At 46.0% G+C, this 23,206-nt stretch overlaps 2 protein-coding genes across 4 annotated transcripts in view; both read right to left on the bottom strand.

Annotated features, from left to right (window-relative positions):
• The window catches only part of ARMC8 (armadillo repeat containing 8), a 62,487-nt gene extending 50,600 nt beyond the window's left edge, over window positions 1–11,887 (bottom strand). For 2 of the 3 annotated variants that reach the window (XM_066194149.1, XM_066194151.1), the window contains exons 1-2: window positions 11,715–11,887; window positions 9,774–9,850 (exon numbers count right to left, since the gene is read on the bottom strand). In XM_066194149.1, coding sequence (XP_066050246.1) covers window positions 9,774–9,850; window positions 11,715–11,759 — 122 coding nt within the window. In that variant the 5' untranslated portion in view covers window positions 11,760–11,887. The remainder of the gene's footprint in view (window positions 1–9,773; window positions 9,851–11,714) is intronic. The other variant, XM_066194150.1, reaches the window with a different exon arrangement.
• A 1,279-nt stretch (window positions 11,888–13,166) lies between these two features.
• Window positions 13,167–21,913, bottom strand: DBR1 (debranching RNA lariats 1). Its single transcript, XM_066194147.1, has 8 exons — window positions 21,682–21,913; window positions 21,475–21,599; window positions 21,313–21,393; window positions 20,175–20,260; window positions 19,526–19,750; window positions 18,621–18,701; window positions 16,244–16,389; window positions 13,167–15,746 (listed from the first exon to the last, which is right to left on the bottom strand). Exons 1-8 carry the CDS (start codon window positions 21,876–21,878, stop codon window positions 15,071–15,073), a joined length of 1,617 nt encoding a protein of 538 aa, XP_066050244.1. The 5' UTR covers window positions 21,879–21,913; the 3' UTR covers window positions 13,167–15,070.
• Between the last annotated feature and the right edge of the window lie 1,293 nt (window positions 21,914–23,206).

The raw sequence follows: 23,206 nt of genomic DNA, 5'->3' as shown, positions 1-23,206 counted from the left end.
AACCAGCACCAGCTGGAGCAGCCTCCCAAGAAAAACTGAGAGCTGGCACCTGCATGCAGAACACCTCAACACTAGTGAGTTTCTCAGCTCAGAACAGCAGCTCTGTGGAGAGGCAAAAGACAAACCTGAAACTCCATAAAACAGAGCCCTTAAGATGCAGTCCAGGTTGGCTGGGTTTTTGGTTTGGGGTTTTTTAATATCCTGCATATTAAATCTTATAGTTTAGATTCAAACTAAACTCAAAATCATTTAACAAAATAACCTGAATTGCAATCAATTTAATGCATAGATTTAAAATCTGATAATTATGCTGACATGTACTATAGTGCAACAAAGTCATTCACATGAAAAAAAAAAAAAAAAACAGCAAGAAAGAATAACACAGGCTGCCGACAATAAAATACTGCAGAGATCCTAGCTAAGTGCTTGGGAATATTGCTTCCTGAAGTGCTAAACCAGCTTTTTCAATCTCTTATTGCTTCTTAAAGAAATAAAAATAGCGTTTCATCAGTTCAACGCTGTGACCACTCAGCTTTAAGTTATGAAACAACCTAGAGACTGCAAAAGCAGCAAGACTGATTTTCTTCCCACAAACTTGGGAAAAGCAGAAAAAAATACTGCGTGATGTTTGGCAGCTCTAACAATGTTTCGGAACATTGCAACCCAAAAGCAATCAGTTCAATTAATTAATTATAAATAAAATGCAGTGCATGCTAGTATATGAACACAGCATGAGTGTTTAAAATATTTTAGGAGTACATTAAACTAAAGAAAAAATCTAATTTCCATCTAAATACAGCTTGACAAGAGTTACAAGAGGAACCAATCTGCCAACTGTGTATGAAGCTCTGGTTTTATTCTGGTATTTAATGTGTAATTGTTTTAAGGCACCAGATATAGACACTTCAGATAAGCAGGAAATAATATTAAATATAACAGTCTGTGAATAAACGATGGTCTTTCAGTTTCAATGATTGCTAACCAATAAAAACCAATATTACTACATGTCTAGATCCTGAGAAAAATTAGTAGTGAATGAAAATTACTATTGCAGAAGGCAGCTGAGGCGCTGACCTTCATCCTATGCAGAAGTTACCGAAGTTCAACATCTTCAGAAAGTCAGTTCTAAGTTTGGGACTCCTTCCACAGAATAAAACCCCAATGAAACAGAAGAGTGAGCTCAGGTCCCAACTGAGAAAGAATAAACTTTCGCAGCATCCCCAGTGACCCCCATACCTGCATCTCTCCTGCAAAGATACCCTGAGAAAGCAGCATGGATACAAGGACACCCACGTGACAACCTGGCTCTACCTCCATTATTAAATACAGTAAATCAAGCACAAACAGAACAAATTACAAAATTCTGTTAGGAAGCCCTGGAGCTTTCCTATGTCACCTTCCACCAAAGGAACACAAAAGATCTTGAAATGAGCCAGAGTGACTTGAGGAAGCAGCCACAGGAACTCCACAGAAGAAGAGGAAATAAACAGCCTGCATGACATTTCCTCATCTTACTGCTTTTGAAAACAGCGGGGAGCCATAACTCAGGGGTTCCTAGAGAGAGAAGGGTATCCAACATGAGCTAAACAATCACAGAAGGAAAAGCACCCAGGGCACCTCCAGCCAATGCTTTCACTTTTAGTATGAAATAGTTCCAAGAGATTCCGAGCCAGTTACGCAGCCAGAGGAAGCTCCCAAAACAAAGCACCGTCAGGGCTGGAGATTTATCTACCAGGGGCTGCCCAAAGCCACCAACAATAGAGCGACACAAAGCAGCATCCTCAAAGGATTCAAAAACTCAAAATGCAACCTTCTAAAAAGCTGAGGTACTGGCAGCTAATACAGGGACACAGCTCTGACAAAAACCAGCAGCCCTAACTGCAGGAGAGTTTCTAAGTTTCAGGATCATATAAGCAAATGGCACCTGCACTGGCTGGACTACAGCCAGAAGCTCACTGTGGAGGAGCTAAGTTTGGACAATCATGCTTCCTACAGCTTTTTTCTTCTCATCCTCCCTTTCCTCCACTCTCCCATTTTTATAGACAGACGCAAAACAACGTCAGGAATTAATGACCAGTTTTTTGCACGTTAAAATATGTCCATCACCATTGTCACAGAATTAATTTCTAACATGGACACTACTCTACTCTTTTACTAAGCAGAGTGTCTGTACTAACATGACTCCTGGTCCAACAAGTGAATAAAATGTTACAACTCAAGCAAACCCCAGAAGTCCTAAATCACCTTATTTTTAAGGTAAATCATCAAGTTGGGAAGCAAAGTTTCAAGATTTCTAATCCCATTTAAAAATATCAGATGATACAATGAAAAAGATGATTTTACAGGAAAGAACAAAGCAGCACATCAAGACAGTGTTACTCAACTCCTCTGGAAATGTCCTTAGAAACTGTGACACAATCAACATACAGTGCAAACTAAACAAATAACACTAAAACATTTAAACTCAACCCATGTTTATTCTCAATCTTAATTCTGTAGTCTCAGTGCATAAAATCAAAGTGCTGTAGCAAAACAGCACCTGGCTATAATTACAGCACTGCAGAACAGTAGAATTTAACACACATAATGCTAAAAGTGACAGTTTAATCCAACTCCTCCATATCACAATGCCATTGAAAATGCTTGAATTCTTATCTCAAGTATCCACTCTGGAGAGGCAACTTACCGTGTCATAAGATTCCTGACAGAGAAAGTCTACCAAACAGAAAGGGAAGTGTTTCAGTGACCCATACCCGTATTTAGAGATATTGATAGCTTACTCCTACCCTGAATTTATCCTGTTTTCCAGTGCTTCTCTCACTGTGTGACAGACTGAAGAAACCCCTCACACCAAACCTTCATTTCCACACAGGAGTTTACATCACTCAATTCACGTGCTGCCTTTCCAATCAAGCTAAACAATGTCAGCTCTCCATGTCTTTGGCTGCAGTTCCAACTCAAGTTCGTTTCCAGTCTCTACCTGGACTGACAAAAGAGAGATGCTGCTTTTCCCACCTCTCCCAAGCACGTTTCATTGCCTCACCCTTTGCACTGAGCCTGGATATCCTGCTACAAGTTGCATGAGATCAGTAATGGACAGACAATTTGCCTCACTCAGCCTTAAAAACAAAGTAACCCAAATTTAAAGCGCTTGAAGTTATGGCGGATGGGAGTTTAGCTAACTTCTATTATGTAACATGTATCAACTAAAAAACCAAAACCACACCAACCATAGCTAGAGAGAGCTCTGTATTATCAGCATTTCAATTTCAGCATCACTCTCTGCTGTTTAACCACACTAGGTCCTAACAGTAAAGAATTACCCCAACAGAGGTGTGGTCAAAACAGCTGCAGCTCAGTAGAACTCTGACAAATCCTCGCTCAGAAAATCCCTGCTCTGTGGTGCCAGATCAGCAGAACACTTCTTTCACAGCTGTCCTGAAACAGCCAAACCACATGAAAAGAGCAGCTCCCCCACTGCAGCTTCACATGAATGACCCAAAATATCCAATACAAGTAACTGTGGTACCTTTTTTTTTTTAATGTCTCTATCACCCCCCAAGGACATTTCACTTCCCAGTATGGAGGACTGCCATCAGCATTTAGCAGTGCATCCCATAGCTTAAGCAAAAATCCAATGAAATTTCATAAAACCAAGAGGTATCTGTAACACTATATTTTTACTGCACTATTCTTCATTCACTGTCTCTTTATTTAAAGTTACTTTTACCCACTCTTCCCTTTGAAGCCCATCACTCTTCATCTACAGAATGTCACCCACCACAAGTGATCCACATGGCCAAGTTTTCAGTTTCATTCAGGTCAGGAAAATACCTTAAAATGTCCTTGCAGCATATGTTTGGCTGTTTTACATGTGAGCTTGGAATATTGTTTGACACTGCCCACTGCACCTAAGGCCAGCAACCACCAAAGCATCACCAAATCCTACTAATTTAACATAGCTACTACCCATTAGATTGTAACAATCTAAAGTCCTTCTGTCATGAAGCAAAACGTGAGTTTTATCTCCAAACAGCTATCAGAGCTAAGATGATGTACTGGCCTAGTCAAGCCTAAATTCCCTTTATGAAATGGGTGTCATTAAGTTCTCATTAGAACAGAAATCCCCTAATATCTCTATGCCCATAAACTCTCTCATTCTGGAGTTTCCGGGCATTTCAGATAATGCCTGTTTGAAGTATATTTTAGCAAGTAATTCTATGAGCTAGCCTTCCTGCTATTATCCCCAAAGAAAAGCATCTCAACAAGTGACATTATCCGTTCAACACCAGTAACACAGCAATACGTACTAAAGTCAGCTGAATCATCTGATTCACACAGATTAATTGGTAAACAGAGCTCTGTCCTTTGCATGTTACTAGAAATACCAACCCTTTACAGGGCATTGGCATAAAAGTTCCATATTGCAAATGGAAAATGAGCTCCTTTTGGAAAGCTACTAAATTGAACTTTTTTAAATACTGATTCCAATCAGTGCAAACTGGCAGCTTGGAACCAAAAACTCCAGTGCCAAATCTGAAGAATCACAAACTCAGCAGCACTGCTGGCTCTGTGGCACGTATCCCTCAGGTCCACCCTCCGAGCTCAGTCCTGACAACACCCCCCACACCTCCAAAGGGCAAAACTATCTCCCCAGCTGCCTGTGCCCTCCCTTGCAGGCAGCCAGTCCCTTTGTGTAACAGATTAATAAGGGGAAAGTAAACTGAATGGCCATGTAATGTTCAGCTGTGCTCAGCTTGAGGTCTGTTACTGAGTTCCACCCCAGGACTCCTGTGACCAATGTCCCCATTCCCTTCAGCTCCATCAGCCAGTCTCACAGAGGCTGTTCCTCCTCTCTCATCTGACTCTGAGCCTCAAGCCATCACAGGAACAATATCATCATGCTTAGGATGGTATCAACAGAGAGGTTTTGGAGAAAAGTGGCTTCGCAGCCATCTCAAAAATAGCAGTGAAACAGAGTCAATAACCATCATTCTCTCACAGGCTCAGAGCAGTAACTGCAAGGCTTGAAATACTAAACATACCTGTATGACTGAAGATTGCTGGCCAAATATCATAGATACACCTGAAGTTTAGCCCACCTCTAAATATTAGACCAGGAGTTACAATACATAACAACTTACTTGCCAAAAAAAGCTATTCTGCATATGCACCTGTTGCTGCACTGTAAAAAAATGCAAAAGTGAAAGTACCTTTTCTCTGTGACAGGAACACACTTGCATTGAAGTGCATTTTCCTCTCTTCCCTCTGTCTATACCATCCTTCCACCTGACTACAAAAACCACTGCACTGAAAATCCCTCTTCACAGAGCACGACTTAATTCTCTTATGTTTAAGCCTTTCAGTTCCTTCTCTCCCTCTGAGAAAAGCCTTCCTCCACAGCTCACCTCTCGAAAGGGAAAAACCAACAAGGGGAGCAGTGCTCCCAGCACCACCTAAACCTGCTCCAGTTTCTGTCAGATCCTGCTGCTTCCCAGCTCCAAGCCACAAAGAGCCCATCCTGCCGTTCACAAAGCACCAACAAGGGACACAGGAGCCTCTTCCCTCAACACATGAATGACTCTGCACAAAAACAACGCTTCAAAAACTTACATCGCTTGTTGTTAGCCAGTAACACCTCCAAGTTTTATGCAGGATATGCCTTTACTACGGTGTGCTGTCTAGGAGACAACAGAATTGACCAAAACATACAGGGGCAGACTATGACAGGATCGACCCTCTAAGGACTGCTCTGTTCCCACAGGGCCAAGGGAAATGCACAAAACCAAAACAGCTCCTGCCGAAAATTGAGGTTCAGGAGTGCCCAATGAGACTGAACATCTGAGGCAGCTGCTTGGGATGCAAAATGTGGCAACAAGTGCTGTTCATCACTTAGTGTTACAGAAAGTTTGTTTAACAGGCAAGAAGAACAATAAGCAGAAGCAGCCTCTTCACAACTGTCTGAAGGGGGGTAACTGTTGCTCCATTAGAACTGAGATGGGAATTTCCTCTCTTCCCGCTTCACAAAGTTGCCTCTCATATTTCACTGAGTTTTTGCTGTGGGCATGTGTGAATATGTGTTCTCCAACAGCCACAGCTGAGAGCACAGCACACTGTTACACAGCCATGTGTCATGAAACTGTGCCTGCAACATTTACTACAGACCTGAACTACAAAAACAAAAGGGTTTGGATGCAAAACACACAGTGTGATGACCATGACCATTTCTATAGGACGTTTCTTTCATTGTGTTGAGAAATAAAATGCTCACATAAGGGTGGAAAACACTTGTCTACTTATTCCTGCTGGCCATAAAGGACAGGAACAGCAGCAGCACAGGAATTCTCAGTGAAGCACAAAGGTGGAAATTTACAAGTCTTTAAGGATGACACCCTCTGACTGCTGAGGAATAGCCTGATGAGAAACCGCTGGAACCTTGAGTAACCAGGCTTGTCAGAAAGGATACTCCTTTCAAACCCAGCCTTGAGGTGGGATTACACAGTTCTCCATAAAATGATAGATTGCCACTTTGAAGGCACCAGGCTTCAAATGTAAGCATGATAAAATGTCTCTCAAAGAAGCCCCCTACCAGCAAATAAATAAAGAGGATAGAAACAGGTATCAGTCTTGCATCTGCACAACGGAGTCCTGAGCTTAATAGCAGGTGAAAAGCAAATGATGACAGTCTAAGGATCACAATCAAAAAATTATTTTAAATAAATAAATAAATAAATACTGCAAAGCAGAAGATGATGTTGCAAGAACAACCTTGGGACAAATGAAGCCCTCATAAAAACACAGAAATTTACGGAGCCACTTCTGCTCTGCTCCTCTGCCAATAACAGCAAAGCATTGAAGAGAACCTTTAAAAGACCAGAGCATCTAATGCACTGCAGTATCTGTGTGAGGCAATGTATGCACTGCCAACACGATCTGCACACCTGACACCAGTGCTGACCTTGCAGAATGCACTCAGAGCACACTGGAGAAAACCTGAGCTCTCCAACAGCAAGAGGAAAGGGTCACAGGAACACCTAAGGGGACACAAAGAAAACCTGTAAAGACCTCTCAAGCATAAGCATGGATACCAGGTAGAGTTCCTGTTTACAGAAGGGAACTGCTGTATGAACCATGCCCACCTACAGAGACAAAAAGTAGAAGGTAAATACACACACTGCCACACAGATGTGGGTATTAAGATGGGCCTTGAACACTTCAGTGCACTACCAGGTACAGTAAAAAAGGCAGTAGTCATGTCAAATTTTCAAATCCTGAACAGAAACTCAGGATTTAGTGGCAGGTACACTTTTCCCCATCCTACCCACTATCCATACCCAGATGAGCAGGACAGAAAATACGTGAACAGAAGTTCTGCAGGAAACTTGGCATTTTGAAATAAGATCAAGAGACCCACATGCAGCAGTACTGGACAACAAAGAAATGGTTTCTGTTTTCCCAGTAAAAGGAAAACAAAAAAGCTCCTAACGAGGTAAAGCTTTATTGTCTGGACAAGGAAAACTCTGAACGCCACCTCTCTGAAAATTCATGGGAAAGCAAGGAAAAAGAGAGATTTTAATCATTTAAATGCTTTCAGAATATGTAATTAAAGCTTTCTCAAGTTACAAGATGAAAACTGGACTGGCATGATTTTCAAGTTCAAGAAGCATTTAGGTACATTTTACCTTTATCAAAGCTCATTCAGAAGTTGGGTTTCATTAAAATTACAAGGATGCAATGAATAAAAGCCCCAAGCCCAAGTTATTCATTCAAGCATACGAAAAACAGGACTATTGTAACTGAAGACAATCTGCAGAAACAAAGCCTCTTACAACAGCCCATTTTCTGATCCTTGATATTCATACAGTTCCATCAATCAAAATAAAAATCTAGGTCATCAGTATTTCCAGCCAGGATGCAGGGAAAAACCAGCACATCTTAGGAAACAAAGATCTTCTGCAAAGGATGCAGCATATCTGGTAAAGCTTCTGACAGGCACTTCTGGAAAAACTTTAATCCTTTCCTACTCCACCCCAAATACTAGATCATTCTAACTTCAATATCTCTGCATATACCCTGAAATCAAAGAAAGAAGGACAAAGCAGTATTTGTCTGCCCAAAAAGAATCCTGGACTGACAGAAAATTTTAATATATACACTACTCTAAATTCCATCTTTTATATACATTTTTATATTCTATCTTTTATATCAGTTTTTCTAAATTGGACTGTCATACATCCACCCACCAATATTTCAAAAACAACACCTCTGCTGCAAAGGACTGGCTCAGAGTCAGTAAGGATACTCTCACAATTAAAATTTCAGCCAGAGCATCACAAATACAGTTTTACCATCCAAATCTGCCCTGTGAGAGATTCTGTGAAATAAATTGGTATTTTCTTATCTTTAAATACAAGAAAAGGATCTCAGCATAGAATCCACTGACACCCACGGACAAGATGAAGAATTCCAGATGTTACCCACGACAAAGACACTGCCTAAAACTCCTGTTTCTGAGAGATCAGTTGTACAGAAAAAGATGAATAACATATCAAAAGATAGGGAAGGGATTACCAAGGGTTGTGGGCTCCAGTCCTTTGAAAAGAAAGGAGAGCAGGGATGGAGCACCAGCCATGGCTCAGAGCATCTGCCAGGGAGAAAAGAGGGGCTAAGTCACCCCACTGGGACACTGGATGAGACACATCCTTCCCCAGGACCACCCCACCACCCTTATGAGAAGGGGACTATGGAGGCCAAGGGGGGGAAGCAAAACCAGGCTCCCCTAGAGCAAAGTTAAGAGCCTGTACAAAGCTACAGCAGGGTATCAGAAGTTCTTACACAGGTAAGGGGCTATTCCAACCAAGAAAACTTCCAGGACAGTTTTACCTAGACTGGGCTCTTCACATATTTTAAAGGGACACTGAATGTTGCTCCTGGACATTTGGAGTAACTGTTTCCATCTGCTACTGGGGAACACCTCTGGTCACACTAAGCAGCACAACCAACACTCTTGGCTTTTTGATCCACTTGTTCCTCTGATTTCTCCTGGTGTTTTACTGGACAGCCACAGCCAGCAAGTCACTGGTAAGCCCAAAAAGGTCTGGCTTCACCACCAAAGTCAGTCCTGGGCAAGGTCTCATTTGCTACTTTGCTGGAAAAGTGATTCTAATGGAAAGCTCAGGGCCCAAGGACAGCAAGGGAATAACCAGGGCTTTGCAGCAGTTTCCCTCCTGCTCCTTGACTCACTTTCTCAGTCACTGCCCTGACCACTGGCATGAAACAGAAGTACTGAAACATAGTTTCTATCCAAGTTCTGTGGGAGCATTCTCTTGCAGCTTGCAGTTCCCACGGGGAGACAGAAGCCAAGCACTAAAAAAGTCAAAGCCAACACGCAGACATGGCAGCAGGGGAAAGAGGCAGGTACACTGACTTGGCAGTGCAGTAAGAAAAAAAAGAGTCTCAACAGACCTGGAAGAGGAGCAAAACATGGCCAAAAGGCAGAAATATATCTGAAAAAAATGTCAGTGCTCACAGAATGTTTAACCTCATTTCTGGCAACTGGGAGGCTGTGTTATAAACCATATGCACTACAGAGTGAGAGTCTATATCAATACTATCTCTATATCAATACTGACATATTTGTATAAAGATTTGCCAACTACATTTCTCGAAAAAAACATAGGAAGAGTTTCTTGCCCTTGACCTATCACTCTAGCAGGATCAAGTACACCTGGCCTATGCACAACCAAGAGCCCAAGAGTGTTTCAATGACTTACATGACACCTTGCAGGACTTTTTGGGGATCGAGATCAAACAATCTATCGACATAGTGGCGGCTACTGGCTGTGACCTCCTGCAGAGAGAGAGCAAACAATTGCAATAGTTTATATCAATTCATACAATGGCTTATGCAAGTCTACAAAACCTCCCAGGCAAGAGGCAAGGAACCCACAGAATTATATCTAAATGTGTAGTGTGTTATTGCTGGGCAACATCACGCAAAGATAGCCCTGTGTTCAAGTGTAATCTAGAGAAGATGAGGTGCTTAATGTAGATGACAACATGGTAAGCGTCAAAGCAAGTTAACACAGAGCGATTTACGAACTGCAGTTACCAGCACTGCCTTGAATCACAGTTTTATTATGTTTAATTACTACACAGAATAAAAATCAATTCCTGGAAGAAAAAGTTGCAAAGAGCAGTTAATGTTGCTCAAGAACCATACCCACAAGCAAGCTCTCCAAAAGAAGGAAGCTCGTAACAAGACATTTTTCAGTAACTTACTTTGTCATAACACACCTGCATCTCAGAGCCTGTGCCACACACCTTCAATGGGACAGCAGCACAGTGCTCCCCACAACATTCTCACAGTGCTGTGTAAGACAAAGTAAATTCTCTTCTCGGCAACAGGACCATGCTTGTAAGCTACACACTTATGAACCACTGATTTGTTATTCCTTTTGAGAAGATCCAAAGTCGGAGATGGCAAGCATTCCAAAACACAAGGGTGGGAAAGGGAAAGGGAATTTTCCCTCCAGGTTCCCACGAACACTTGCTAGGGTGTGCTTCCATTATCTCACCTTTTTTTCTTTTTGCTAGCTCTCTTTTCATTAAGCTTTGCCCATTCTTTCCTTATGGGAAGCTCTAAGGGAATTGAAAACTCTTCCTTGCTTTAGCAAGTATCTGCTATGGGGCTGAATCTACTCCTGCTTCCTCACCCCGATGTCAAGAGGCACCAGCAGCTTCTTGCCTGTGGTCTCACAACACAGAGAAGAATCATCTAGAGGCAGCAGTTCCTTTGTTTCCAGGAACACTACTAAATTATGCCACGTAAATCCTACAGATACACTTGCACCGTATAACCAAAGGCAGTATTTTTGAGAATAGCAATAGACTTTTACCTATCTCACCTACGTATTTACATGTAAAACTCTTTTAGACTTCAAAGATCCTGTAGCTTTCTGTTTCTAAAATACTCTGGCTTCCACCCCATCAGCTATGAGATCTACAATATGTAGAAGGATATTCATATGCAGGCAGTCCCCCCCCCCCCAAAAAAAAAAATTATCGACATAATCAGTTTCACGGATCTCTTAACCAACATGAAATTTCCAGGGAAGAGAAGGAAAAGCGCCAACCCTCCGGATGCGGCAGCACCCAGCTGCACCTTTTGCATCGCTACTCGCGGCACCCGTGCGATGCAGCAGGACCGCTGCGCGCCCTGGGCCGTCCCCCGGGGAAGGGAGGGCGGCTGTCAGAGGCTCCCGCAGCACGGCGGCTCCTCCCTGCCGCAGGAGCCGGGACGCCGCGAGGAGAGAGCCCCGGTTCCGGCACCGGCACAGCCCCAATGCCGGGCTGGCTGCGAGCGCACCTGGGAGCCCCCGCCCTGCCCCGCAGCCCCGAGAGGAGCAGCGCCGGCAGCGCCAGGGCCCTCCGCGTGCCGAGCAGCGGTGCCCGGGGCCGGCCAGCCCGAGCCCTGTCAGCACCGAACGACACGTCCAGAGCGCCGGTGCCTCCGCAGACACGGAACGGGCTCCTCGTAGGGGCAAAACCAGCGCCGGGAGAAGTTGCGGCGCGGGGGGCAGAGGGAAGGAGCGCGGCCCCGCCGCCCGCACCGCCCCCGCTCCCGGCGCAGCCCCAGGGCCGCTCCCGGCGCCGCCGGACGGCGGGGCCCAGCGGGGGCCAAGGTCAGGCGGGGCCCGGCCCGCGGCACTCACCGAGAGGACGCTCATGCGGAGCGGCGCCTCCAGCACACACGCCATCTTGGCGGAGCGCTCCGGCACCGGCGGCGCCTCAGGCCGGCGGGCGCGGGCTCATGGCGGGCGCGCGGCGGGCGGGGGCCGGGGGTAGCGGGGCGGGCCCAGCGAGCCGGCCGGCGCCGAACCCCCGCTGCCGCCCCACCGCGCCTGCGCCGCCGCGCGCCACCCGCGTGCGGGACGGCGCCCGCTGTGCGCACGCGCGGGGCAGGGCGCGGCCTTCGCGGGCCGCGGAGAGTGACGGCCGGAGCCGAACGCGAGCCCGAGCGGAGCCGAAAGGAGACGAGTCCGAGCCCGGAGGAGCCGCAGAGCGAGTGCGAACGAGCCCGAGCTGAGCCGAACCTGAGCCGAAAAGAGCCCGAGCCCAGCACGAGCCTTTGTCCGAGCCCGAACCGAAACGAGCCCGAGCCCGAGCCCGAGCCCGCCCCTTCTCTTCAGCCTCGCGGCAAAGAAAGCGCGTGGGTCCCTTTAGTTTGTCATTGCTTTTGTTGCCAGCAGTGATTTGTTTGGTTTTGAACTTGTTTTTCACAGAAAACACCCTAAACAACCCAGGACTTCACTAAGATGTGCTACAGGTTCTATACGATCTGCTCTTTTTTAATTAGCCCCACTGTATTACACAGCCTGAGGCACGGGGACACTGACTAGGGTTAGTACCACCCTGAAGTCAGAACTAAACGAGAGGAGGATGGTAAAACCACCAAAAAAAAAAATAGCAAAAACATCACAGCTCGGGTTCACACCTCTCAAAGCAAGACGCCCTCCCCAGGAAAGCAGAGGTTGGGCAGATGCTAGAGACTGCACAGGGTAACAGGAGTACCATAAACATACCTTGGGATGCAGTCACAAGGTGACTTTAATAGCTTTAATGTAAAAATACTCCATTATGAAACAAGGCTATACCTCTTTGCTGTTTTTCTCTGAGCATACTGATGACACGCTGTGAAAATACCTGTGTGCTGGCCCGCGATGGAGCAGGCGAACACTTTTCTCAAGCACTAGTAACAGCAAAAACAGTTTTAGACTAAGTACACACGCTGAAAAAACTGCAATACAGGAGTTGTACAGAGAAACATTTTCCAGAGGTTTCTCATCAAAACTTCAAAAGTTTCCAGAGGTACTCTAAATCTTTATAAAGAGGACTGGGGACTCTGGTCTTAAAAGCCAGTTGAAATTTGTCAGCATTCCCTAGAGTTTTCCATGCTTTTTGAAGTATCTGGCCTTTACTGGAGAAGCTCAGCGTTTCTACTGATTCCTCCTTGCAGCAGAGAATCTTGCCAACAGGGAAAATCCATAATGGATGAAAGCAAGGTAGGAGAGGACACTGCAAACTGCAAAGAGGGTGTGAACAACTGCAAGAAAGGGCACAGCAACTCTAGAGATCAGACATGATTCACACTCAAAACCCATTTATGTTCACTCTATTTACCAGCTGCACTCTGCTCAATGGATGCTGAAATACTTTATAAAAAACTATTAAAAGGTTCAAAAATCAATATTGTATCTTGTCCAAGTCTCCTGCCTTCTAGAAACACATTTATCAGAAGGAGGGGGAGGCATGGACAAAGGACAGAAGAGTTTGTTTTAAAAACACAAGGAATCAGACTGAAAAGTCTATTACATGCAAGATACACCTTCTATTCCAGTGCAGAGACCAGAATTTATATTTAAAATACTTTATTTCTATTATAGTGTTCAGATCATGTTAAGATTTTACCACTACAGACCCAGGACCCTTATAGAGACTCATCTGCTTCAATAACATAGGTACTTGACAGTTCATAACCATTTTACATACCCTGAGTGTCACACCCGGGTTACTCCCAGTTTCTCCTCATACCTCAGCACAGCTCTTAATAGGCTGTTAATTGAACTATTGAGAGCATTAATTATGCCCTTTTCTAGCCCTTGAATACTTAACATGTTTAGTTTTTGTAGTGAAGTGTTTGACAAGAAAGGAGGCAAGATGAACCCCAGACCATGAAAGTGATTTAAGGACAGAATTCCTGATCCTGATACACAACACACACTAATGGAGGCATTTCACTCACTGCTCCCTGCTCCTGTCAGGACGCTTTCTCCTTCGCACTGCCTGTGCCTTGGAGGAGAAAAAGCACAGGAGCTACTTCTGCTCTCTGGGCAGCACGGCCATGAGGAATTCCAGCTAAGAATTCCATCTGTCAGGAAGGCTAATGAGTCTAATGACATATGCTTGAAAACATTGTCATTTTCATTAACTCACTGTGTTTTATCCCTATGGCCTCTTAGACCAAAGGAGTGCCATTTAATAATTCAGGGCAAAAAATAGAAAGAAAACTTCCACGGGAGTCTGTTCTGGCAGCTCCTGTTCTCCCTCAGCTGAAGATTACAAAGGTGCTTTGGAAGATTCCAAATCCAGTTTTAAGAGTTCAGCAAGTTACAGCTATAGAAATGACAAGTGAAAAGTGACGCTGATGATAATGGGAGGTGTTACTGTCTCAGGCAACTTATACACCCACTGCCTTGTATGAACACAAAAGACAGCCCTAATTAGTCAGACTGAGACAGTGGTGGTGTCCACATTTAGAAAGCTGTCCTTCCCAACTACTTCCATTTGAAGACACTGTTCTCAAGTTTTAAGAAACAGAACAAAAATGAGTTTTTAAAAACAGAGATACACTCTTCCATGGTCCCCGTAAAACCGTCATCCTCCAAATCAAGAGACTTGGTTTGCTATCAGAACTGTAATTAAAAGCCAATCCTGGACAATACATATTGTTTTGTTTATGACCACGAAGTTTTTCTGTGGCATGACTATCACCAGAAACAAAAATCTTCATTCTTCTCGCGCTGTTTTGCTATCATGGGAATTCTATTTTCAAATTTCATTCATTGGGTTATTGCGTATGCTGTTTTGTAATAGTTCAGTATAAAACAAGACAAAAGCAATACAATAAAATCATTCAGTCTTGTAAGTCGGACATCCTCTCGCTTGGACTCAGGGTACAGTTTAAGAGCTCTTGTTAAACAAGTACAGTGAGTCTTGTTCAGCTGAAGATATGGAGTATATACCATACACCAAGAACTGAAGCAAAATCAAGGATACATGAGCTTTACATCCTTTGACAAAGTACTTTGTTGGAAAAGTCTCAGCTTCTTTCTATGATGTTTATTCTGGGTAAATCACCTTCCCTGTGAGAAGTACATCCAGCCTCTGAGCTTAAGAAAGTAACATGACTAAGATCACGTGACATTAAAAGCACGCAGAGTCCACTACAATTCTCACCACCTTCCACAGAAAGGCTGGGAGAGACCTTAGTTACATACCCTGTGAGGTATTAATCTGTTTTATCATCATCCTCTGCAGCATAGATAGCTTGGTTCCTTCTCTTGATTTTTTTAACACCACTGCTCCCATTTTCATCACCACTAATGCGCTTTAACGACCTCTCAGTGGAGCTCTTCTCCTCCACCTGCTTGCTCCCACCAGACTTCTCCAGTTCCTCATTGTTGGAGTCCATGGCATCGTCAGATGACACTGCCATGGAGTCTGGCATGATCCGGATATCAGAGAAGCTTGTAGAGAACTCAGGAGGGTGATCAGGGGAGGGATCTACAGAACATGTACTCAAGTCTTCATCGCCACCTTCTTCATCCAGCATTATTTCATCTGGATTAAAGGATGAGAGGCCAGAATTATCTGTATTGTATTCACTGGGCTCCTCAGCTGACCCAGTACTGTCCATCTCCTCTTCCTCCTCCTCTTCACATTCACCTCGTCCTGAGCCCTCTTCTTTAGCCTGCTGGATCCTGTCATTGATGTCAGTGAGGCCAAACTGGGCACAGAACTCAGTGGTCTGTGGATTGATGGTATGAACTGGCTCCATGTTTTTTTGGGGCTTGCTGGGATCGTAACAAGCAGCTGTCAATGTGAAGTTGCAAGGAATTTTGAGGTCATGGTTCAGCTCTTCTAACACCTCTTTAATAGCTTCTTCTGTCACACTGTAGTCCCACCTAAACAAGTGCATAAAGTTTAAACAAGTGCAGCAAGTCAAAAGGTACTGCCTGTTCCCACTGCAGAGTGCAGCTTTCAAAGATGGATTATAAATTCATCTAACAACAGACACTTTATTCCTCAAATGCTTTTTCAGGAAGGTTTTCATTTTCTTTTGGTCAGTACTGAGACACCCTTCTCCCCACCAAGGATTAGTGTATTATGTCAACCCACGCCCATAACCCAGCCTGATTTTCAGCCTCATGGTGTAGTTTGTCTCCCCCAAATGCTGCTATCTAAGTTTGGAAAACAAAACTAACTGCTCAGGTAGAGCAGTAAAGAAGTTGTATGCTTTTGACTACATCCTTTGTCAACATACCCTTTTCTTTCCAAGGCATTTAGTAAGTCCTACAGGCACTACAGGCTGCAGAACAGAAACACAACTCCAATATAACTTACTTCCAGTCCAGAAAAACAAACAAACCACATTTTTATCTCCATTTTGCAGAACACTTACTTGGCATGGAGGCCATTCTTTTCAGGCATATTCCAGGTGCTCTGAGTCACATTAACAAGACTGTTGGTGGCCTTGAGGACTGCAATCCACTCAGCATCGTACTCCAGTGAGTCGCCTGCATTGGGATCATGCTCCACATCTATTATCTACTTACAAACACACAGGAAATAGATAAAGTGAGTTATTTCTCTTGACACTAGAATCTGATTAAATTAAATTAAATGTTACTTTCACTGTACAGAATTTTAATGAAGTTCAAAGTACACTGAGCTAGTGGTCTCAACTAAACTTCTCAAGCCAGCTCACCCCAAGGGGCTAACAAAGGACAATCAGTAACAGTAAAAATGGCATTTCTGAATTTCAGCTTACAGCAATTAAAAAGCAGAACACACTCCCTCCTTTACTGCCAGTGAAGGTGGCAGGGGCACCTGGACAGTGATGCAACTTAGAAATAGAATTTGCCTGCTCCTAACTTCATGCTGCCTTCTGTTGGAGGTTAGGATTTTTTCCTTTTTTTTTTTTTTTTTTTTTTTTTTTAGTTTCTCCTAGGGAATTTTTCTCCCATTTGTTGCCTAAGAGACTGGAACAATAGATTCTTAAGGGAGACAAATTGTGGCCAGGAAGAGGGAGGCCGTGCAGTTTGTTACCTCTCTTAGCTGGGGGGTTTTCTCTTGGGAAAGGCAGAGATACTGCCAGATTTTGGCAGGGGGTGAGGGGCTGGGGTCAGCCCTCGCTTGCTCTCAGGATCAGAGGTGAGACTGTTGTGGTCTTGGTGCTGGGCTGCTGCTGCAGAGAGAATTTGCTGTCACCACCAAGTTCTGTCCTTCACTGGTTCTCCTTATGGTGGGTGAGCCTCTGCTTGTCAGTGCAGCCGTGACCGGGACCTTATTAACACCTGATCTCAGTGGGAAGGACCCTCACCATCTACTCAGGTGCCTCAGCAGAAAACCAGGGTCCCTGACCTCCTCGCACTCTCTGGAGGGAGCATCTCCCAGCTGCTTTCAGGAGCCTGGCAGCCACTGCACAGCCCCAGCCATTTTCTACCCCTACTTCAGGCTTTTTTTTTTTTTTGCTGCACTTTAACCCAACTATCCCTGTTCGCCACGACACCCCGTGGCTCGTGGCAGGGCTCTGGAGTTTTTGCTTCACTTTATTTTCCAGCCACTGCTCCAAGGTCCCTGCCGCGGCCATTTCGCCACCCGGAGGGCGGCGGGACCGGCCGCCCCTAGGGCTTTGCAGAGGAAACCCCTTTTCCCGCTCTCCCGCCATCACCCACGTGCACAGCGCCCCCTGCAGCCGCGGGGGAGTCACGGCAGCGCCCTGCCCGGCCGGGAGCCACCAGCGCCCCTGGCGGCTGTGCCCGGAACTGCACCCACGGGGACCGAGCTCCGCAGCCCAGAGAGGGCCGGGACTGGTCTCGGCTGTTTGTTGCCGCTGCTGCTGTTGGTCGTAGTTTGTCTTGTTTTATACACACACATATATATATTCTAGTAAAGAACTGTTATTCCTTTTCCCATATATTTGCCTGAAAGCTCCTTGATTTAAAAGTTAGAATAATCTGGAGGGTAGGGGGTCATATTTTCTATTCTAAGGGAGGTTCCTGCCTTCCTTGGCAGACATTTCTCTTTCAAACCAAGACACTTCTAAGTCAATACAAACTAAGAATTGACAGGAACAGTCATTCTGCTGTATGAACACCCACTCTTAGCACACCTATGAATTAAGAAGAAATGTTTTTAAACTCTTCCATGGAATTCAGATCACTTTGTCTCCAGTGACATTAACTCAAATCAAACCACTTGGGTTAGCCAAAGCCCTAGTAAGACTCTAACTTTAAATAGTCGACAAAGTAATTAAACCCTCCATGTTGCTGAAGGAAGCACTAATCCAGACCAGTTTTGTTATAGGATTTTAAGTCTGGACTAGCAGTCATGTTCCTTTGCATAGATAGAGCCCATCCTCATACTCTTCCATCTTCAAAGGTAGTTACTAGGGCAAATGGATCCCACCACACATCCACAGGACAGACAATTACACACTTTTCCCTTGGGATGACAAATAAAAGCCACTCTAAGACTAGTAAAACACTTGAGTGCATTTGAAAAACACCTTATCAGCACCTCACTCTCACAGCAAACTATTTTAGACTCATCTACTGAAGTCAGGCACTTGTTCTAAGCTGGATGGAAATGGTAGGATTAAGCAAACACTGCACCTACACAACACGGTCTGCTTAGTTCAGGACAAAATCCTACAAAGACCATGCCACACACTCAGCATTCCTAGTTTCTCTGAAATTCCTCATCTTATATCTAAGAACAGCACTAGCAAACAAACAAAATACTTAAAGTGAAAACCTTCTACACATGTTCATCACCTGCAGGAAGTCTCTGTGTGGCAAGCATTTATCCAGAGCCAGAAACTTGGTTGCTTTTGGTAACTCTTCTTTGGAGTTTGCCTAGGAAGCAAATGGTGTTAATACAATCATTAGCACTTATGTGAAATTTGACCATTCTAAACAAATTACATAGACAGGTTTAAAGGTATAATTTGTACAGAAGAATAATTTCTGAAATAGAAAATCAGCAGCGACAAAGAGGACAGACTTCACTGGGATCTAACAGGAAGCAGGATGCAGATGATAGCCAGAGCTACATTTCAGCACTAACCAAGGCAGCTGAGCACATCCAGCCTTGGAGCAAAAAGAAAAACTGTAACTTAATTGGAAACAGACTTGTTGAGCCTACAAGGTCTGGAGTTACATTTTTGCAGATAAGTAACTTGCAAATAGAAACAGAACTGGTACCACTTCAGAAATAACTGTTTCAACTACTGGCTGGTTTCTGGCTTAACCCCGGGCTACCAGACCTGCAAAGCTGTACTACAGGGATCCTCCCACCCTCAGGCAATCGCCCTCTTCAATCACTCCCTTATCACCTTTTTTTGAAGTGGTCACCTTTTTCTCACCTATTTTGAAGCTACCTGCTTCCCCAGCAGAGCAGGAGAGTGCTTTTCTATACCGTTAAATTAAGAAGTTTCAAGAACAATAACTTTAGCTATTCCATGCTGTTCCTGAAGAAGATTAGGGGGTTACACCCTTCATTTATGACATCTCTTTAATTTACACAAAACAGTAGTCCTCACACCCCTTAACCTTTCATGGCTTTAACTGAGTTTTAAGAACAAAAATTACTAAATTGCTTTTCTGGACATGACTACCTGCACTAGAACTCAAAAGTGGGCCTGGGACGCATACATTCTTCATCTTCTGTCCCCCTTTACCTCATGTTGCATGAAAGCTGCAAATTTAACATGCAGATGTGCTGAGAACCAGTAGGTGGGTTTCAGGTGCTGCAGAAGCTCTGAAGCAGCAGGGCTTCCCAGCGTGTTGCTCTCTACTTCTTGACGGAAGAAGGATTTCATTTTGAGGAGCTGTTTCTTGTTTCCATAGTGATAAATGCTCCTTGGCCAGTCGTGTGACATAAATATATCGATGGGACGCTTTAGCTGTCAGGCCAAAAAGCACATGGCATAAATACAACATATTGACAAAGGAGTTTAGAAATTACTTGAAGCAGCCAGCCATGCTTTATACTGCCCTATAAAAGAGTTCACATCATCACCGTAAGTCAGGCACTCAGAGGAAATCATAGCTAGAGAGCAAGTCCTCTGCCCACAATCAAAGGCATCTTCTTCCTCGTGAAATTTTTAAAAGCTTTAGTTAAAAGGGATAATGGCTAAGCACAATATTCCTCCTCCAAATTCACACCCATCAAATGTCTGAACAATGTGTTAAAGCATGTTTTGGTTTAATATTCACAATACTTGATTAATAATTTATATTAATTTATAATAAATAATTAATATTCACCATACTTTATTCTAAATTAATGAAAATTACCCTTGTTTAAAAAATAGGCTTTTCACTGACCTGTTTGAGTTTGAAGACTTCAATATTCCTCACATGGTAAGCACTTCTGATGGTCTGCTGGTTGTATGGTGGGCACTCAAAGTGACCTGAAATGTTGAAAACAAGAATAGTTGCCTGAATCACTAGTTCCTTCCTACCCCACAGCCTTTTGGGGCCACGCAGGCACCTAAAGTAACCCAAAATACAAGGTTGTGATTTTTCATGATTGTTCAGAGTGCTGCCACCCACCATGAAACTACAGCTCAACAGGTTCAGCAGCAGCCTAAACATCCCTGTCACTGCCCACAGGCACCACAGGCTCCGGAAGCAACAACATGTACCCTGACAAAAGGGATGAGTTTCCAGCTTTGCCTTGGGACAAAAAACATGAATGCCTAGCATAGCTCCTACATACTCTACAGAATTAACAGAAAAATTGGTTTTTTAGTTATCGCCGAAAGAATCTTGGCTCATCCCCCTCATGCAATATTCAGGCATATAAAGTGTCCCCTTGATGACAGCAAATTTAATCAGCATTGACAGATATTAGACAGAATCAAGTGTTCTAGAAGACTGGTTCAGTACTTTGCAGCTTGAAAGCCACCTGCAAAGCTTCCCTGAAGCCGTTTATAGCACAGTACAGTAACCACAAGGACCACTCTTTCAAGTGCTGAGATCAGAAAGAATAAACCATCTTCTACTCACTGACATAGGATATCATCTGTGACATGACTTTTGCCACCCTTCCCAGGAAGAACTCTTGAATACACACCCACATAACCAGGAGGAACGAGATGTACTGACCCTAAGCCTCAGGGCAGGACAATACACTTATATAGTGTCACAGTTTTAAACTGACTGTTCCACTCGAGGAAAATCAAACAGTGTTGCACTGCACGCTGAAAGGACACTGCCATGGAAAAATCAACCCTGTTCCAACAACGCTACAAATGCACCTTGCTTTCTGCTGTGGTCATCGGGCAGCTACGCATTCATCTCCCAACTCCACGAAAATCCGTGTATTGAACCAAGGGTGGTTTCCAGGCTAAGAGACGGTTCGGGGCTGAGCACAGCCAGATCCTCACACCACGCCGCGGGCCCGGCTCTCCCTCCCCTCCCCTCCCTGCTGTCCGCCCCGCCGGTCCCGCTGCCCCGGTACCTTTCCGGTAGTCGTGAGACTTAAAGATGCCCGAAATGCCGCCGATCCTCACGCCGCGGAACCGCACCACGCCCGCGTAACCTGCAGGACACGGGAGGGCGGTCACGGAGGGGCCGTGGGGGAAATTGCCGGGGCACCGGGACTGGAGCGGAGGGACCTTACCCAAGTAGTAGATGTTGGGCGCGACCCACCCGCCGTAGGGCAGCTCCTGCAGGTGGTTGGAAGCCTCGTGGTTGCCGCCGATGAATATGGTGAGCACCGGGGCTTTCTTCTCGCCCGAGTAGTACCTGCGGAGACACGGCAGCTGCTGCACCCGATCAAGCCCGCGTGGGTCGGGTCGGGGGCCGGGGCCGGGCCGGCGGCGCTCACCGGTAGAAGGTCTGCATGTGCCGGTACTTGGCGGGCACGGCCATGCACCGCAGGTCCGCCTCGTTGCGCACGGCCTGGAAGTCCCCGCAGCAGAGCAGCAGGTCGGGCCGCACGTTGTGGCGCCGCTGCAGCAGCTCCAGCGTCTCGTACATCTTGTCCAGGGCGCCGTGGCAGCACCCGGCCACCGCCACCTTCATCGCCGCCGTCGCTATGAGCGGGCGCCGTGCGCGCCTTCCGGGTCACCGCCGCGCGCGCCTTGCGTCACCTCCCCGCGCTCCTTTGCGTCACCGCCGCGCCTGCGCCGTGCGGGGACACGGCTCCGCGGGGCGCGGGCCGCGGTGACACAGCCGGCCGGGGGCGTGGGGACCTGGGCCCGCCCCGTCATCACCGCTGCCCACGGGCTTCCCAGAGCCCTGCTCTGAGGGACCCTGCCCGCTGACCTCCGGTGGTCCCCTCCCGCCCTGCCCGAGCCGGGGGGTCGGACCCGGTGACATCTGATGATCCCTTCCAGCCTTGCCCGTTCTTCACAGAGGCGGTGGCTAGGCATTGGAACGCGCTGCCCGGGGAGGTGGTGGACACTGTCCCTGGAGGTGTTCTGGAGCGAGTTCAGAGCAGGGAGCGAAGTCGGGGAAGGGTCATCAGTCTGAGAGGTGCAGCTCAGGGAGTTGTGGGGGCTCAGCCAGGAGAAAAGGAGGCTCAGGGGGACTTTCCTGCTCTCCAAAACTCCCTGGTGACAGGAGGATGCAGCCATGGGGAGGTGCGGCTCTGCTCCCAGGGAGCAAAGGACAGGACAGGAGGACATGGCCTCAAGCTGCACCAGGAGAGGTTTAGGTTGAGCATCAGGAGGAATTCCTTCATGTAAACGGTGATTAAACACTGGAAAACGGGCAGCCCAGGGAGGTAGTGAAGTCCCCATCCCTGGAGGTGTTTACGGAAAGACTACACGTGGCACTCAGTGCCCTGGTCTGCTTGTCAAGGTGGGAATCGGCCACAGATTGAATTCGATGATCTCAGAGGTCTTTTCCGACCTTAGTGATTGACTCTGTGATTCTGTAGCTGGCCAGTGGGACCCTCACTCTGGGCAGTAACACTGGCACAGCGATGAGCACCACGGTCCGTACCTGGTCAGGAAGGCTCGTCACACTCTCCGAGTGGGGTTGTCGGGCGGGGCAGGAGCCCCTGCGGGGGTACCCGGGCTGCACAAGGACTGCACAGGGAGGGCTGTCCGGCTCCCCCGGTACCACCGCACCCGCCGGGCACTGCCCGCACCTCCGCGGCCAGCCCTGTGGGGAGCAGCACAAGCTGTACTTATGTACTTGGCTCACAGACCACAAAGTGGTGGTAAAGCAGCACGAGCAGTGGCTGTGCACACTTCGACCTGGCGTTTGAACTGATAAAACACCGAGACGGGGCCCGTTCAGCCTCAGGCAGGCGTGTTTTTAGCATAGCCAAGCACTGGCTTCTGTAACTTTGTAGCACACAGGGACAGGAAGAGTCAGTGACATCGCCAGGGCAAGCGCGTGGG

The sequence above is a fragment of the Chamaea fasciata genome, unplaced genomic scaffold (assembly GCF_029207755.1).
Source record: "Chamaea fasciata isolate MVZ Bird 193981 ecotype frontalis unplaced genomic scaffold, bChaFas1.0.hap1 SCAF_11, whole genome shotgun sequence".
Lineage (NCBI taxonomy): Eukaryota > Metazoa > Chordata > Aves > Passeriformes > Sylviidae > Chamaea > Chamaea fasciata.
The sequence above is the reverse complement of the archived record's forward strand: the minus strand, read 5'-3'. Positions and strand labels throughout refer to the sequence as shown.

What these genes read in the sequence shown, in the direction of transcription:
- DBR1 (XM_066194147.1), bottom strand. Translation starts at nt 21,878, where the DNA reads ATGAAGGTGGCGGTGGCCGGGTGCTGCCACGGCGCCCTGGACAAGATG. An exon ending in CACATGCAGACCTTCTACCG is followed by an intron (nt 21,600 to 21,681) that starts GTGAGCGCCGCC and finishes GTGTCTCCGCAG; the next exon opens with GTACTACTCGGGCGAGAAGA. An exon ending in GCCCAACATCTACTACTTGG is followed by an intron (nt 21,394 to 21,474) that starts GTAAGGTCCCTC and finishes CGTGTCCTGCAG; the next exon opens with GTTACGCGGGCGTGGTGCGG.